Raw genomic sequence first — 19476 nt, 5'->3', positions numbered from 1 at the left:
TTTAAGCATCTGGGAGAGAAACTTTTCAGACCACTGCAGTGTCAGGTGCATGGCTGTGCATATCAGACCACTGCACAGTCTGATGCTTGGCTGTGTAAATCAGATCACTGCAGTCTGATGCTTGGCTGTGTATATTTGACCACTGCACAGTCTGATGCATTGATGTGTATATCAGACCACTGCAGTCTGATGCTTGGCTGTGTATATCAAACCACTGCACGGTCTGATGCTTGGCTGTGTATATCAGACCACTGCACGGTCTGGTGCTTGGCTCCTATACTAGATGGTTTGTCAAGCTATTATTTACCCTGGACTGAGAAATGATTGTACACAGGAAGCATTTAAGACAAACACAAAGAAGATTTAATGATTTTGTTGTCGATGGTTCAATAATAATTAGATTAACGAAGCGAATTTCTTTGAACAATAAACAAGAAGCAAGCAGTGATTAGATAATTTTTTCTTCAAGAACACAACACATTTTGCGAAAGTATTAAATAAAACTCTAATTTATAGCTTTAAAGTACTTCAAGAAATTGGTGAACTTTTAAAATTTTGGAACCCATGCCACAGTCATGAAGTATTTGTGTTATAAAACAGTGTGCTACCAAAGGTTTCACAATAATAATAATAATAATCATCATAACAACAGTTAAGGGGTCCCCGAGTGGCCGAGTGGTCTAAAGCGCTCTCCGTTACGGATCACTGCCATCTCACCTCTGTCTGCATGGGTTCGAGTCCAGGATTAATCTGCCAATGTGGGTATGTGAGAAAGCTCGCCTGTAGCTTCTTGTGGGTCGGTGATTCTTCCTCCACCATTAATACTGGGCGCCATGCATAGCCTAATGTGTGCTGAAAAATGGCGTTAAACCCCACAACAACAACAACAACAGTTAAGTGTTTCATTATAATGCTCTCCCTGATAAACAACAACTATGGCCACAGATCACATTATACTGACTGAATAATATTTTTCCATATAATTTCCCCCAGTATAAGGTGATCTTAGCTATATCACGTATCCCAGTATAAAGTGACCTTGCCTATATCAAAGTATACCAGTATAAAGTGACTTTGCCTATATGACATTATTCCAGTATGAAGTGACTTTGCCTATATTTCAGTATCCCAGCAGTAGGTGACCTTGTCTATATTACAGTATCCCAGTATAAAGTGACTTTGCCTATATCACAGTATCCCAGTATAAAGTGAACTTGCCTATATCAGGGTAAATTTTTTTGGCTTCCTGGAACAACATTATAATGATAGACCACTGTATTCATCATCATCATCATACTGTTACGAGTCTTAGATGATGCTCTTAAAATAAGTAACAGAAAAGAGTGAATAGCAACAAGCTTTGTAAAATTCAACAATTAATTTATTTCCCATGAATAAAAAGCGAAAATAAAGAAAAGAATTTACAGTATTGCAAATTAAATCCCAAAATCATCCAAAATTTACAGAAACAGATCCTAATAATTTAAAATTTTCTGAATAAACTTTAGTAGAAATCCAAATTAAGTCCAACACTGAAGTGTTGATGTGTCTGTGATTACCTGTAAAATGCAAATGTTTTGTATTCATAACAGTTGGAAACTACTATCACAATACACATCTGCAGCCAAACAAGCTAAATGACAGACCTTATGCCCCACTCGAACGTCATAAATTACTGCATTGCTGCTATGATAATGTTTAAAAGCTGCTATTAAAGGTCACAGTCATATGACATAAATACTGGGGATTTCACAAATAATGGACACGACTTTGGTTTCCAAAGATCAGAATGCAATAACAATGAATGCAAAAACAACATATGCATCCACTTAATGCTGAAAAAAACATTAGCCAGGTAAGAAAACAAACTTTAAAAAAAAGTAAATAACCAAGTGGCAAAGGTTCCTCAGATCAATACAATAATCTTTGACACTCTACCCTATGTATAATACAGTGAAAGAGTTAATGATATCCTCTACGAGCAAAGATGGGGCTAGGTACTGTGAGAATAGACTATTGAAAGAAAACTATGCTCAGCTACCTATAGTTGAATGCTTTGTTGATGAAATCCACTGATTTGATGACAGAAAAAATTAGAATATGAGGGAACTAAATGATCATGATTGGGTATTTTTGAAGTGTGAATTGATATATAAATACTCACAATGTTATCTTAAAGTTCCCTGAACTTTATTTACTTTTGTGAGTGATTAGGTAAAAATTGACACTTTGATAAATCTCAACCATTATCATTTTATTCTATAATAAATATATGGCTTTATACTTTGACAAAGCTTTTCCAAAGTGCATTAGAATAGAGATGACAGTCTTTGTCTGGGGATTGCTGTTCTTTCCTAATTACAATGGCAATGAGAGTCTTTGTTTGGGGATTGCTGTCTTCCCTAATTAGAATGGCAATGAGAGTCTTTGTTTGGAGATTGCTGTTCTTTCCTAATTAGAATGGCAACTAGAGTCTTTGGGGATTGCCGTCTTTCCTAATTACAATGGCAATGAGTCTTTGTTTGGGAATTGCTGTCTTCCCTAATTAGAATATTGGCAATGAGAGTCTGTTTTGGGAATTGCTGTCTTTCCTAGTTACAATGGCAATGAGAGTCTTTGTTTGGGGATTGCTGTCTTTCCTAATTAGAATGGCAATGAGAGTCTTTGTTTGGGGATTGCTGTCTTTCCTAATTAGAATGGCAACGGGAGTCTTTGTTTGGGGATTGCTGTCTTTCCTAATTAGAATGGCAATGAAAGTCTTTGGGGATTGCTGTCTTTCCTAATTAGAATATTGGCAATGTCATGAGAGTCTTTGTTTGGGAATTGCTGTCTTTCCTAATTGCAATGGAAATGAGTCTTTGTTTGGGGATTGCTATTATATCCTAATTAGAATGCAATGAGTCTTTGTTTGGGGACTGCTGTCTTTCCTAATTAGAATGGCAATGAAAGTCTTTGGGGATTGCTGTCTTTCCTAATGACAATGGCAATGAGAGTCTTTGTTTTGGGATTGCTGTCTTCCCTAATTAGAATATTGGCAATGAGAGTCTTTGGGAATTGCTGTCTTTCCTAATTACAATAGCAATGACAGTCTTTGTTTGGAGATTGCTATTATTTCCTAATTAGAATGGCAATGGGTCTTTGTTTGGGGATTGCTGTTCTTTCCTAATTACAATGGCAATGAGAGTCTTTGTTTGGGGATTGCTGTTTTTCCTAATTAGAATGGCAATGAGAGTCTTTGTTTTGGGATTGCTGTCTTTCCTAATTAGAATGGCAATGAAAGTCTTTGGGGATTACTGTCTTTCCTAATTACAATGGCAATGAGAGTCTTTGTTTTGGGATTGCTGTCTTCCCTAATTAGAATATTGGCAATGAGAGTCTTTGTTTGGGAATTGCTGTCTTTCCTAATTACAATGACAATGAGAGTCTTTGTTTGGGGATTGCTATTATTATGTGCACTGATTATAGAAAGGTGAACAGAGTGACTAAAACTGATTCATTTCCATTACCAAGAATCAATGACTGCATTGATAAAATCGGAAATGCCAAGTATGTCACCAAATTTGACCTTCTGAAAGGATTTTGGCAGATTCCACTGATGGAAAGAGCAAAGGAAATTTCGGCATTCAAGAATCCAGCTGGACTTTATCCATATAAAGTGATGCTGCTTGGGATGAATCTAGCTTCAGATTATTTGCCGTACTTGTTAAATAATTAAGATGAATAAAATTGTTACAGAAAAAAACAATCATTTTTTGTCACCATTTTGTTCAACCTCCCTTGGGTCCTGGTCTGAGTGTTTTACCATAACAAGATTTTGTTAAGCAACAATTTAAGCACTGTATGAAAAATAGGGGACAATTTCATCGTAATTTTACAAAATCTTGATTCACTGTAAAAATGTTTCATCTACTGATCATAATAAACACTAACCAAAGGATCATTTTTACAAATTAAAATGTGACAAATATTCCAGGCTCACACTTCTTTTATACTGTAAATCCAATTTAACTTTATTTTAAAAAAACAGTCATAAGTAGCTTCATGATTGGTTATACTGATACATGTCCTTGTACATGTGTGTGTGTGTGTGTGTGTGTGTGATTTGGATTTTTAACGTAGCTTTAACAATTTTTCAGTCATACTGCTATGATGTCTGCAGTGTGACAGTTTATAGTGATGTCAAGCACTAGGCTATCATGCTGCAGACATGTAGCATGATGTCCCACCCAGTCACTTTATCCCGACACCAAGCCAACCAATCCTAACACTAACCTCTTAATGCCGAGTGCCAAGTGAGGCAGCTGTTAGTACCATTTTTGTGAGTCTTTGATATGACTTGGCCAGGAATCAAGCCCACGACCTCCCGCATCCAAGGCGGATGCTCTAACCACTAGGCTACCGGAGCAGTCCATGTCATTGTAAATAATAATTACTGTACCACCTTGGAATTAGGCCACGGAAATAATGTTTCAGGACTGATTAGATTATCTGTAAAGAAATGTATTGTGGTCTTGGAAAACTTAAGATCTTTTACCAAAAATGTTTTACAACAGTCAGGTGTTATGTTCATTTTTCATAGTCTGGAGTTTGTTTTGAAAATCCCACCTAAAGTTTGGAGCACCTGGAGATGCCACTTACAAAACAAGTTCTCACGTATAATACAAATTTAAATCATATTTCTCACATGTGCATAGTATAACCTGTGTATAATGGTCATTCTGGGGAGATTACTGTGGTCAATATCATTGGGGGGGGGGTTACTATGGTCAATGGACAGGGTTACCTGTGTATAATGGCTATTCAGTATATACCTGTGTATAATGGTCATTTGCAGGATCACCATATATAATAACCATTCAGGGTATGTGTGCATAATGGTCATTCAGGGGATACCCATGAATAATGGCCATTCAGGGGTACCTGTGTATAATGGTCATTTGAGGGATTGCTGTGGATAATGGCCATTCAAGAGATTCCTGTGTATGATGGCCTTTTAGGGGATAATGTGTATGACATTCAGGGTTACCTGCATATAATGACATTAAGGGCTACCTGTGTATAATGACCATTCTGGGGATAGCTGTATATAATGGCCACTCAAGTGATTATTATGATTATTCAGTATATATCTGTGTATAGTGGTCTTTTTAAGGACTACTGTGGATAATGTCCATTCAGAGCATTACTGTATACAATGGCCATTCAGGGGTACCTGCGTACAATGGTTATTGAGTGGATACCTGTATATAATGACCATTCATGGGATATCTGTATATAATAGCCATTCAGGGGTACCTGAGTACAATGGTCATTATGGGGATACTTGTATATAATAGTTATTCAGAGCATTACTGTATTATAATGGCCATTCAGGGGTACCTGTGTACAATGGGCATTGAGGGGATACCTGTATATAATGACCATTCAGGGGATACCTGTATAATAATAATAATAATAATAATAATAATGCGTTATTTATAGAGAGAGTGACTCATTAGTCAAGGACTAATCTCCATTGAGGCCCTCTTAAGGAGTCTAGTATAACAATGCACACAATATATGAAGATAGCAATAATTACTGTTTATTTTAACATGTTTAGTATTAAAATACTAAATTCCATTATCTATTAAATTCCATTATCTATTAGAACACATACATGCTCATGACATCTCTTCTTAAATACTCTAATATTTTCAGCAGATTTTACATGTAGTAGAAGCTTGTTCCACAGAAATGTACCAGAGTATTGGAAGCTCTTTTTAAATTGCTCTGTTCTTGGTTCTGGTACTAGAAGGTTTCCATGTGATATTGATCTCAACTGGTATTGTGTTGAAAAAGGCCTGAATATGTTCTGAGAATACTCTGGTGCAGTTCCATGTAGACATTTATATAAAAGAACTGCCTTGTGAAAATCTATCCTGTCATATATTGTGAACCATCTGAGTTTTGTAAACAATGCTTTTGAGGGATACTCAATAAATGCATGTAAAATTATGCGTGCTGCTCGTTTCTGAAGTTTATAAATACTGTCAAGCTCAGATTTAGCAAAGTTTCCCCACACATCTGAACAATAATAATCCATTGTTGGAAGAATATATGACTTGTAGTATATGACCTGTAGTATAGATTGTGAGTTTCCATATGAAATATTTCCTAATTCTGCGAAGTAGGGCAATTTTGGATGAGAGTGTTTTCCAAAGCTTAATACCAATATGGTCATCCCATAATAAATTATTATCTACGGACACACCTACAAGCTTATCATGTTTGACATTTTCTAACAGATGATTATTTATTGCAAGAGATAGTTCTGGGTTCCCTGACTTGTGTAGTTTTTGTGATGTCCCCAAAATCATACATTTTGTTTTACGTTCATTAATTACTATCCTATTTTGAGTTTAATCTCTTTTGGATAACTTCAGTATCAGAACTAGATGTATACAAGGTTGCATCATGTGCAAACAAATCTGTATTTGTGGATTCATTTTAAAATGGTAGATCATTGGGAGGGTGCGAGGTCTGGGCTAGATGTCTCGCTCGTCAAAGGAAAGTGAACCGTGTCTCACAGCCTCTCCTTTCCAGGTGTAGTGATTGCCATGGGACCACTGTCAGGCTCAGCTGGGCAGGAGGTTACTTGTATATGACCTCTCCTACACTAATGTGTCCACAGCAGCACCTTCATGCGGAGCCCCCTGTTTTCATAGAGCCTGCTGTGTGGCGCAACTGAGTGCCCGGCAGTTTAACTGGGTGGGCAGGCAGCCAGTCTAAGAGAAGGAAAACTCTGACTCCAAAACCCACCAAGTCCCAGCCACTGGATGATGGCTCTGCTGCCTTGTGGATATCTTCAGGAGAAGGAAAGGCTACAGGAGTAAACCCAGAGAGAAAATCCGGAGTGGAGCCCCTAAGGCAGCTGGGTGTCAACTACGACTTTCTTCAGGCAGCTCCTGCATCTGAACTGGTGCCAAATGTCATGTTCAGCATTCCTTTGGACCCCATCAGCAAGGACGAGAGGAGGATCCTGATGTCTGGGCAGCCCAGGATCTCCATACTCCATGCCCAGGCTTGTGCCCTAGAGAGGCCAACCCAGCTTTGCTCCTGCGTGAGAAAACAACACAGAAGCTGGCAGTCTACGGGTTATAAGTCCCACCTGATTGGCATAGGGAAGGGGCGCCATGGGTCAGCTTTGATGGTGGGAGGGATCATCACATACCACTGGCCGACTACCACCTGCCTGAAGCCATGTGTGATCATCGACAGAGAGCTCACCAGACTAAATGTCAGCAAATCTACCCTCCAGGAAACCGGGCTTGCCTCCAGCAGCTCCCTCTGAGAGGAAAACTACACCTTCTGGAAGGGTCGAGAACCTGAGGAACCCTACCAGCGTGGAGTGAGCTTCGCCATCAAAAATACTCTATGGCCTCAGTTGAGCCTTCTTCAGGGGGCACTAAGCATCTCTTGTCCATCTGCCTTGCAGGTCCTGTCAACATCCTCAGTGTCTATGCCCCCACCCTCACGTCTTCAGAAGACACAAAGGATCAGTTCTATGGGCAGCTGGACGAACAACCCTAAAGATGAGCCACTATTCCTCCTCAGCAACTTTAACTCTTTACCTTCTGCAAGTATACTTGCTGCACTGGCTACTAAGCCTGATAAACAGCCTGCCTTCTAGCAGCAGTTTGTAGGCTGAACCCCAGAGCATCATAATAGCTCCCTGAGTGTGAACTTCTTGAGTTATTTACATGCTGTCTATATTTTCTGTATCAATTTTGTCCCATGCAAACTATGTAATTTAATGAAAAATAAAAATTTTAAACACTTGCCAATGTTTTGTGCCACTCATTTTCACCGATAAATACATATAATCCACAGGAATCAATGTTTATATTCACATATTTATAATAAAAAAGTATATCTCAATATATCTGTGTTTAAAATGTATATTAGATTACTTCTCTCACCACTATTTTGCACACCAATGTGTCCACAATTTTACTGCAGATTTGGTAATTTTGTATGATACTGACTGAAGCACGTAAAAAGAAATCTATCTCCCTTGCATTTTCTTCTAAAATATATGCTGGCCCTGAAACTGCTGTAAAGTTGTCCACATTTACCGGTCTCACGTGTTCCGACCAGATTTGATTGTCACGCATTTCATCCTCGGATTCAGATAAATCTGAAATGTCAGGTGTCGAAACAGGACTTACACTAATGTCCAATCCTTCAGCTTGAATCTGGTTAAAATCAATATCATCACTTTCAAATCCTTCAAAATTTCCATCAGAATTGTCATCAGAATACATGAATGTTGACAATTTGTTTTACTGTCATCACTGACCTCGTTTTTAATAGAATTTCCCGTTTATATGCTGTAAAACTATTAACAGAATATGTTCATCATTTTATGTAAGGACTATTTTCATGGGCTAAATATTACAAAAGAGAACACATGTTTGCAATTTCATCCAATACAAAGCTTTAATATGAAATGTGTATATGCATATCTGAGGTTTCCCAACCCTTGGCCGGAAACACGTTTGAGCCAGCTGGGACAGTGAGAGTATTATTAGAGCTTGTATATGCGTCTCTGGGGTTACAAGGCAATTTTTATGGTCGCATATATGCATTAGCAGAAGGCAAAGAGTTAATGCCAGAGTAGATGTGAACCATGAGTCATGGCCTCCCTGCCTCGATTATCATGGCACTGGAAAGACCAACGAAACAGTCAGACTGCTGGAGCTGTTCACCTACCATGACCTGTGCATTACAAACACTTCTTCAAGTGTAAGCCACAACACAAAGTGTCATGTAAACACCCCAGGTCTCATCGCTGGCACCAGCTCGACTTGGTCATGCAGACTGCGACACTGACCACGCCCTCATGATCAGCAGGGTGCGCCTACAGCCACACACACTACATCGCTCAAAACCAAAAGGTCGCCCCGTGCAGATATCAGTCCCCTCCGATGTGGAGGAGTATGTGTCCACCCTGGACCAGGCTCTCCAGGACCTGCCACAGCCAAGTGGAATGCCATGAAGGGTGCCATCTACAGCACAGCCATGTCCACGTTTGGCAAGACTGGTTCAACACACACCTTTCAAGGAACCAATAATCGAGGACAAACGAAAGGCCTTTATAGCTTACAAAAATGCCCCAATGAATGGATGCTTGCTGCCCTCAGAAGTGCCTGAAGCATCACCCAAAGCATCGCTAGACAGTGCGTGAACGAGTACTGGCAGCAACTGTGTGAAGGAATCCAGCACAGTACTGAGTCTGAAAACATCCAAGGTATGTATACAGTTGCATCAAGAAAGCTCTAGGCCCTACAGTGAAAGGGGTCCCCCCCCCCGCAAAAATCTCTGATGGGACAGAAGATCACAGACCATGAGCAACAGTTAGTTGGCCAGATGGGTGGAGCACTACTCAGAGCTATACTCCTGAGAAACATCAGTCACCGTTACAGCCCTTAGCAGCATACAGAAATTGCCCACCATGGTGGAGCTCAACAAAGTGCCCACCTTTGAGAAGTTCAGCAAAGCCATTGACTCCCTCACAAATGACAAAGCACCAGGTAGCGACAGCATCCCGACTAAAGCTATCAAATGTGGGAAACTGACATTGCTTCAGCCGCTACATTAGCTACTCTGCCTCTGCTTGGAGGAAGGAGCAGTCCTCCAAGACATGTGTGACATCACCATTGTTACCCTTTACAAAAACAAGGGCGACTGCAGTGACTACCAATTACAGAGGGATCTCGCTCCTGAGCATCATTGGCAAAGTGTACGCCTGCATCATCCTCAACAGGCTGCAAATGCTGGCGGACTATGTGTACCCGGAATCTCAGTGCAGCTTCAGAGAAGGCAGGTCAACAACAGAAATGATCTTCTCCCTCTGACAACTCCAAGAGAAGTGCAGAGAGCAAGGTCAGCCACTCTACATGATGTTCATTGACATCACTAAGGCCTTTGACCTGGTCAGCAGGAAGGGCCTATATGAACTTCTCAGTAAGATCGGCTGCCCCTCCCCAGACTCTGCAGCATGATAGTCTCTTTCCATGCTGCTATGAAGGGAACAGTCCTGTATGACGTATTCTCCTAAGACTCCTTCCCCATCAACAGTGGCATGAAGCAGGGCTGCGTGCTGGGGCCAAACCTTTTCAGGATCTTCTTCTGGATCCTCCTTTCTTAAAATTAAGTGTAACCGTTGCATTGCAATACATTTAAATGTTTCTGGAAAATTACCAGTTATTATATTTAAGCCTATGATATGCGTTAATGACTTTGTTATTACTGGTGCAGCAATTTTAAGAATTTGTGGACCAATACTATCCAATCCAGAGGATGTATTAATATTCACCTTAATTAGCATATCAAAAACATCAGCTTCACTAACATTAGCTACTGAAAAATAATTATCATCAGGAATTTTAGTTCTTATAAATGATATAAGTACATCAAGTTCAGTTGGGTTATTTGTCTGGTTCTGAATAATGTTACTGGAGATGCTTATGAAGAAATTGTTGAACATTTCCACAATGTCTTGCACAGATGTTGCTATATCATTTTGCTTAAGTCTAGGGGAAAAACAATTGTTCTTGGGTGGGTTCCGCTCTTTTAGATGCTTCCACAATGCCTTGGTACTCATACTTTCATCCATAGCCTGTTTATAGTAGTTCTCTTTTGACTTATCTATCAGGTGCTTAGCTTTATTCCTCCACTTTCTATAGCTTTTCGTGTCTTTTTTCTTGTGGAAATTTTACTAGCCTCATTGATCTATGGGGTAATCCACTTGGGTGTAACCCTTTTTGTTTAATTGGGGCATGATTGTCTAAGGCTGCATGAAACATCTGATACCATCTGTCTGACTCAAAGGCAGTGTTGACATCAACTATATTGCAGACTGATTAGAAGGGGTTGCAAACTAAATCATTTAAGAACATTTCCTCATCAAACTGTTTAAAGTTCCTGTATTGTATTTCAATGTGTTGACCATTTTTAGACGATTTCAGAACACGTCTAGTTATACAGACTGGGTAGTGGTCACTCAGTGTGTAAACTAGCACATTCATTTCACTTATGTTTTCAGGTTTATTAGTATAGGCACGATCATTGATAGTAGCACTTTTACCTGTTACTCAAGTTGAGGTGTTAATTAATTGAGTAAAGTTGTAAGTTCAAAGTTACTTATCTATGTTAATGGTGGACTTTTCATGTAGTCAATGTTAAAATCACCTAACATGATAGTTTCTAAATCTTCCTTTAGTAATGCTTTTTGAATTTGCACCTCAAATCTATCAAGCCAACAAGCTGTGGAACTAAGTGGCCTGTAAACTGAACATAAGAGTACTGGCTTTGATTGGGCAAGGGTTACTTCGATCCAGATACTCTCTACCCAAATAGTCTCTAGATCAACACGTATGCTATAACTAATGGAACTGTCTACAAAGAGAAGACCCCCACCCCCATTCCCTGTCTTTTCTTTCAAAGTTGAACCCCTGATTTGGAAGATGTGTTGAATATCTTGGTTGATTACTTGCAGACCTCTTTTGGGGAGGCCAAACAGTATCAGATGATTGATTTTCAGACATGATAGTATGCAATGTATTGTTTTGAGACTTAGATTTCTTTTAATCGCCTTGATTATTTACATATTAAACACATGAAGAAGATAACATATAAGTTACATCTGTTGTACCATGACCACATGTTGTGGATACATGAGAATGTTCAATATGAGACTGATTTACACACAGACAAGATCCATCTGTTGTACCATGACCACATGTTGTGAATACATGAGAATGTTCAATATGAGACTGATTTATACACATACAAGATCCATATGTTGTACCATGACCACAAGTAGTGGATACATGAGAATGTTCAATATGAGACTGATTTACACACATACAATTAGATCCATCTGTTGTACCATGACCGCATGTAGTGGATACATGAGAATGTTCAATATGAGACTGATTTACACACATACAATTAGATCCATCTGTTGTACCATGACCGCATGTAGTGGATACATGAGAATGTTCAATATGAGACTGATTTACATACATACAAGATCCATCTGTTGTATTACATGACCACATGTAGTGGATACATGAGAATGTCCAATATGAGACTGATTTACACACATACAAGATCCATCTGTTGTACCATGACCACATGTAGTGGATACATGAGAATGTTCAATATGAGACTGATTTACATACCTACAAGAAGACATTGATATATCAGACACTTGAGGAGCCTCAGAGGGAGAAGTAACTTGAACAGTATCACATAGTTGTTCACATGTTAACAAGTTGTGCTGTGTTGTCGTTGTTGTAGGGTTTAATACCATTTTTCAGCACAGGATAGGCTATACATGGTGGCCAGTATTAATGGTGGAGGAAGAACCCAGGAAAGAACCACCAACCCACGAGAAGCTACTGGCAAGCTTTCTCACATAGCCACATAGGCCGAACCCGAGACTCGAACCCACGCAGACAGAGGTGAGATGGCTGCATGATCCGTAACGGTGAGGTTTTGGACCACTCGGTCAGAGTTGCACTTTGTAAACAAATCAGATTGTGCCAGAAACCTGTTTATAGAATTATAATTATTACATTGAAAAGTATACACATATTCTAATGCATTTTGTTTCTGGATATGTGTTGCAAAGGCCTGTACATCACTGCCTTCTACCTATTGGTATGTGCACAACTTTTGCTGATGTCCTAGTTCGTTACAAAGATTTTCTGACTCATGCCTAACCCCTTTTAGAAGTCCAATGTACTGGTCTATATTCTTCAGGAGCAAGGCAGTACCTCTTTTGGACAAGTTGATTCTGTCTCATTGGTATAATTGTTTGTTCACTCAATTGTCTTTGAAGAAGGTCCTCTATTGCTGAACAAAGAGTATTTGGAAATTTTCACACAAAGTACTTGGAGTATCATTTAGTGGAGTCATAACTACATCCCTTCTCTTCAGTAGACCTGAGATGATTATTTTACATTCTGTGTTTTTGGACCTCATAGCATATAACAAGCTTTCATAGTCCTCCTCAATGCCCTTTAAAGATTAGCCATTACTGTAATCATTGCCAACAATGAAAAGAATTACAGTATGATATGGTGACATATCCATTTCCAATATTTTTATCTGTAATGGTATTAATAGTTGCACCTCTGGTGGTTTTAAGTCAGTTTTATATAACCCTCTTGTTCTTACTCCTTTGATTATTGATGATCCTATGAGAAGAGATCTGTCTTTAACTTATGTTGCTGATTCTGACAAGTGGGGGATTCAGATGCATTGCTTGGACTTCTTGATTTCCATGACTAGACTGACTGAAAGTTTCATAATTGCTGTATTTAGTATTTGTATTTAATTTAGCTTCATGCTGTTGGTTATTGGAGGTTGTCTTTAGAGCAGTTCCTTCTGTACCTGAATCTGATGTTGAGTGAGAAACATGATGGCCAGTGTTTTACAGTATGTGCCTTAACTGATTGTTATACTCTGCATATTATGTTGGATTTTAAGAAAGTTTGGAACTGAAGAGGAGTCAGTCATGTTGAATTTTGGTGTTACACAATCTTGGTAGGTTGAATCTATTATAAGTGACTAATTTCTGTTCAGTATTGAGTGTATCTATATTCATTATATCATTTAAGAGATCCTTTTGTGTAAATCCTGAAAATGAATCTGATTTGAAATATGAGTTGATCCAATGAGACAGTGAAGAAGTGGCCATATTTGTTTTACTGTATTTCTTTTGTCTGAACATGCAAACCTGTACTTACATCCACAGACTGAGCGTACTTAAAGTTACCCTGACACTTTATGCACTGCCTTTACTAGCTGTTGGGAGCACTAGTATATTTTCTTCTGTACAGCTGTATTTCTGAATGTTTCAGAAGCTGGTTAAGAGTCTCATACTATGGCAGCCATTTTTTAAATATATAATGGCCATTCAGGGCATTACTGTATATAATGGCCATTCAGGGGTACCTGTGTACAATGGTTATTGAGTCCTGTGTATAATGAACATCTAAGGGATACCTGTATATAATGGCCATACAAGGGTACCTGTGTACAATGGTCATTATGGGGATACTTGTATATAATAGTTATTCAGGGCATTACTGTATATAATGGCCATTCAGGGGTACCTGTGTACAATGGTCACTGAGGGGTAATTACCTGTGTATAATGACCATTCAAGGGATACCTGTATATAGTGGCCATTCAGGGGTACCTGTATATAATGGCCATTCAGGATAAAACGTAATGAAAAACCTGAATTAAAGGCATTTTCTTTATATGATCCTCACAACAGCTTTGAGTGTATACAAGATCTCATGTCATTATACAACTGTCAATTTCTGAACCAGAACTTTCTGAAAAAGACAATTATATTATCAGTAATTTAGTAGCTGAAGGAATACTAGATTCATTTGTATTCTAAACAGGCTATTCTCATTTAAGCATTGTTATTTTATTATGTGAGAAAATTCAATGTTGTTCTTACACTGTCATTTGCAGCCTCAGCTAAAATTGCAGCATGGCAAAGTCGTTCACAAGTCTCCACTATCTGTTGTGCCAGGGATTTCATTGATGGATGGCAATACAACCAAACAGGATTCCATTCAATCTGACCCAGGGAAGTCATCCTGACAACAACTTATGTTTTCTTCCGGCTGTATATATCCCAGAAAATAGACCATTATTGATTTGATTCTCTGTCATTCAATACATCTAGAGAGTGTTATTTGAACATGTGGGAATTCATTGTGTAGAAACGAATCAATAGCATTGGCAGCTTAAGTAGCAAATCATCAAGATTTAATCAATGATTTGTTTAATATACATGTATTATCAATGATCTGTTTAATGTACATGTATTATCAATGATTTGTTTAATATACATGTTTTATCAATGATTTGTTTAATATAAATGTATTATCAATGATTTGTTTAATATACATGTATTATCAATGATTTGTTTAATGTACATCATTATTATCAATGATTTGTTTAATATACATGTATTATCAATGATCTGTTTAATATACATGTATTATCAATGATTTGTTTAATATACATGTATTATCAATGATTTGTTTAATGTACATCATTATTATCAATGATTTGTTTAATATACATGTATTATCAATGATTTGTTTAATATACATGTATTAGCAATGATTTGTTTAATATACATGTATTATCAAAGATTTGTTTAATGTACATGTATTATCAATGATTTGTTTAATATAAATCTATCAATGATTTGTTTATTATAATGTATTATCAATGATTTGTTTAATATACATGTATTATCAATGATTAAGTTAATATACATGTATTATCAATGCTTTGTTTAATATACATGTATTATCAATGATTTGTTTAATATAATGTATTATCAATGATTTGTTTAATATAAATGTATTATCAATGATTTGTTTAATATACATGTATTATCAATGATTTAACATACATGTATTATCAATGATCTGTTTAATATACATGTATTATCACTGATTTATTTAATATACATGTATTATCAATGATTTGTTTAACATAAATGTATTATCAATGATTTGTTTAATATACATGTATTATCAATGATCTGTTTAATGTACATGTATTATCAATGATTTGTTTAATATACATGTATTATCAATGATTTATTTAATATACATGTATTATCAATGATTTGTTTAATATACATGTATTATCAATGATTTGTTTAATATACATGTATTATCAATGATTTATTTAATATACATGTATTATCAATGATTTATTTAATATACATGTATTATCAATGATTTATTTAATATACATGTATTATCAATGATTTATTTAATATACATGTATTATCAATGATTTGTTTAATATACATGTATTATCAACGATTTGTTTAATATACATGTATTATCAATGATTTATTTAATATACATGTATTATCAATGATTTATTTAATATACATGTATTATCAATGATTTATTTAATATACATGTATTATCAATGATTTATTTAATATACATGTATTATCAATGATTTGTTTAATATACATGTATTATCAATGATTTGTTTAATATACACGTATTATCAATGCTTTGTTTAATATACATGTATTATCAATGATTTGTTTAATATACATGTATTATCAATGATTTGTTTAATATAATGTATTATCAATGATTTGTTTAATATAATGTATTATCAATGATTTGTTTAATAAACATGTATTATCAATGATAACATAAATCTATCAATGATTTGTTTAATATAAATGTATTATCAATGATTTGTTTAATGTACATGTATTATCAATGATTTGTTTAATATAATGTATTATCAATGATTTGTTTAATATAATGTATTATCAATGATTTGTTTAATATAATGTATTATCAATGATTTGTTTAATAAACATGTATTATCAATGATAACATAAATCTATCAATGATTTGTTTAATATAAATGTATTATCAATGATTTGTTTAATATACATGTATTATCAATGATTTGTTTAATATAATGTATTATCAATGATTTGTTTAATATAATGTATTATCAATGATTTGTTTAATAAACATGTATTATCAATGATAACATAAATCTATCAATGATTTGTTTAATATACATGTATTATCAATGATTTGTTTAATGTACATGTATTATCAATGATTTGTTTAATATAATGTATTATCAATGATTTGTTTAATATAAATGTATTATCAATGATTTGTTTAATATACATGTATTATCAATGATTTAACATACATGTATTATCAATGATCTGTTTAATATACATGTATTATCAATGATCTGTTTAATATACATGTATTATCAATGATTTATTTTCTATATTTTCAATGCAAATTCATTCAGTTACAAGAATATTTATTCTTTTGCTATTCATTCCCTATCCTGGCCCCTGCACCATCCCTTCACATTGATATATCTGTCAACTTCACCAATTTACAAATTTTAAAATTTTCACAAATTATACTGTACACAATTCCATCTCTCCTCTCAGTAGATAGCAATGTGTGAATAAATATGCAACTTTAAAATTCATGTATATATGCTTGCATGCATACGAACAGGGAAGGACATGATCAAAAGTTTTTTTCATACTGCATGTGAACAACAGGGATGGGTAGAAAAGGCAAATGTTGAAAATTATTATAGGACTAAATCTAGTTATTTCAGGTGCTATGGTATTTATATAAGTTTTAGAAGAGAAGATATAGTTCTATATAAATTTTCTACATTCACTCCATAAATTTAATTTTATGTCTATGATAGTGGAGTACCTCTTTAGTCATTGTTATATTTAGAGGTTGATATTCTGAGTGAATACCATATTATCAGCAGCAACTCATATGCAATGGTGTCAAGTTACAGTGCTAGCTGAGAAACTGAAACAAAGAAGTCATTATGACAGTCTGATAATGTTTTTGTAAAGCTAATTAAAATCGATGATACTAAGTTTGCCTTAATAATCAAACATTAAAATTAGTGACCAATTCGTGGGAAATCTGAAGCTCTCCAAGTAGATATAAAGTGCTTAAAATAGAGTTGGGTAGTTACAGTTTAATTTGAATTAATTTGCTCATAAGGATAAATTTTACAAGTAATTTCCAACTTAATATAATATTTTAGGAAATTCTAACATACATTATCAGTTGGAAAAGTGTGTGTGTGTGTGTGTGTGTGTGTGTGTGTGTGTGTGTAAGAGAGTGGATATATGGCATTATTTTGGATTATACAATTTAGATTTTGTGCATTTTGATATGTAGACTAGAGTTAGATAAAGGGTCTGCGATTAACACAAACAGACCATAACTTTAGCTTTAGAAAAGATCTTCAGGGAATGCTTTCTCTGAAATCTGCTAGGATTGTTTATAAGTCAGGGGTCGACCATATTGCTGGGAGTCAGCATAAAGAACTAGGGTTTATAGGATTACATTAAATGTAGGATTGTTTATAAGTCAGGGGTCGACCATATTGCTGGGAGTCAGCATAAAGAACTAGGGTTTATAGGATTACATTAAACGTAGAAAAGAAAAACCTTCTCACTTGTGACTAATTCCCCTAGTGAAGTCACATCAGAGATGGTGCTACAAAAAATGTTGGATACTTTTGTCTACTTTAATGCTCATGACCAATCTGGTCTCATTTTAGACAAAATCATAATTTGGAAATATCACACAGATTAAAACACCCAGCATTTTTCATCTGGTTTAGAATACAACCAAACTTATACATAATTTATGGTATGGTTTTCAGTTTGCTGTAATCTTGAGATAAATTTGTGCAATTAAAATTTGTTATTAATCTTAACATTCAAATTATTGCTTAAAAACTAAGTTTAAGAATACAGTAAAGCCTTCAAGGCCAAAATCTTGTATGGGTCGATTAGAAAGTCAAAAACCTTAAATCAATTAGACATTCTGCTGGATTTATTTTACATCAGTTTGATCTACTGGCATCATGCCAATCTACCATCTATACTCACTGATAGGTTGAGTCCAACTGCAAACTGTACAGACCCAGATCTACCAATGCATTATGCATTCACACATCTTGTTCAAAGCAGTTTGCTAGGAATAATCAGTAGAACAAGCAACACAGACCATGATCTGCCAGTGCATCATGCAATGACAGATCAAGGTCTTTGTTGTTTGCAGCTGGACTTAACATATATGCATGTAAACGCTATATGTTCATTTGAAACAAAATTACATGGGTAAAATTTTAGTTATATATTTCCAACTAAATGCAGTAACTTTACATGGGTGAAAATTTAGTTATATATTTCCAACTAACTGCAGTAACTTTACATGGGTAAGATCTGAATTCTGCGATTAATGTGTTTACATACACACAAAACTCTGATGAATCTATACTGTCTTGTTAACAATTCACAACCATGACTCATTAAAAGCAATTAGCAAATAATTTTCAAAGCAAACTGCAAACCATTATATATAATTATAAACAGAGTGAAATTTCCCTAGACCAGTTCCTCTATTACCCTACTTCCTCTAAAGACAAACTATGTATGTTTGTCCCAATAACACAGTTCTAATACAGTAGAACCTGTCTTGAAAGACCAATCTTATGACAGAACACCTGTCCTGAGAGATGATTTTCGGCAGAATGGTTGGTCTTTCAAGTCAGGTTCTAGTGTACTAACTAAACCTCTTTTATATATTGACCATAAAGTGTCTGACCTGGGAACACTTGGACGTATAGCAAATTAAATCTGCATGCACTAATTAGTCATTCTTCTCTTAATACTTTCTCAGCAACTGGTATGTTTTCAAAATCATAAAAAAAAAAAAAACAATGCATTGAGAATATCAAATTTACCATACCTCTGCAAAAAGGTGCCATCATGTATAATTATCTTGTACAGTATCATGTACAATTATCTTGTACAGTACATGTATAAT

General features: G+C 35.7%; 1 protein-coding gene across 2 annotated transcripts in view; it reads right to left on the bottom strand.

Moving 5' to 3' along the window:
* LOC149783371 (uncharacterized) overlaps positions 1 to 19476 on the bottom strand; it is a 91590-nt gene that overhangs the window by 41827 nt on the left and 30287 nt on the right. The window contains exon 1 of one of the 2 annotated variants that reach the window (XM_089931599.1): positions 14529 to 14704. The exons of the other annotated variant lie outside the window; for it this stretch is intronic. Within the exon in view, the coding sequence (XP_089787725.1) occupies positions 14529 to 14669 (141 nt within the window). The 5' untranslated portion in view covers positions 14670 to 14704. Of the gene's footprint in view, positions 1 to 14528; positions 14705 to 19476 lie in introns of those variants that run through there. 2 annotated transcript variants of the gene reach the window in all.

The sequence above is a fragment of the Sinohyriopsis cumingii genome, chromosome 14, assembly GCF_028554795.1.
Source record: "Sinohyriopsis cumingii isolate HCF-2022 chromosome 14, ASM2855479v2, whole genome shotgun sequence".
In the NCBI taxonomy this organism is placed as follows: domain Eukaryota; kingdom Metazoa; phylum Mollusca; class Bivalvia; order Unionida; family Unionidae; genus Sinohyriopsis; species Sinohyriopsis cumingii.
Note: the sequence above shows the minus strand (reverse complement) of the source record. Positions and strands in the feature narration are given on the sequence as shown.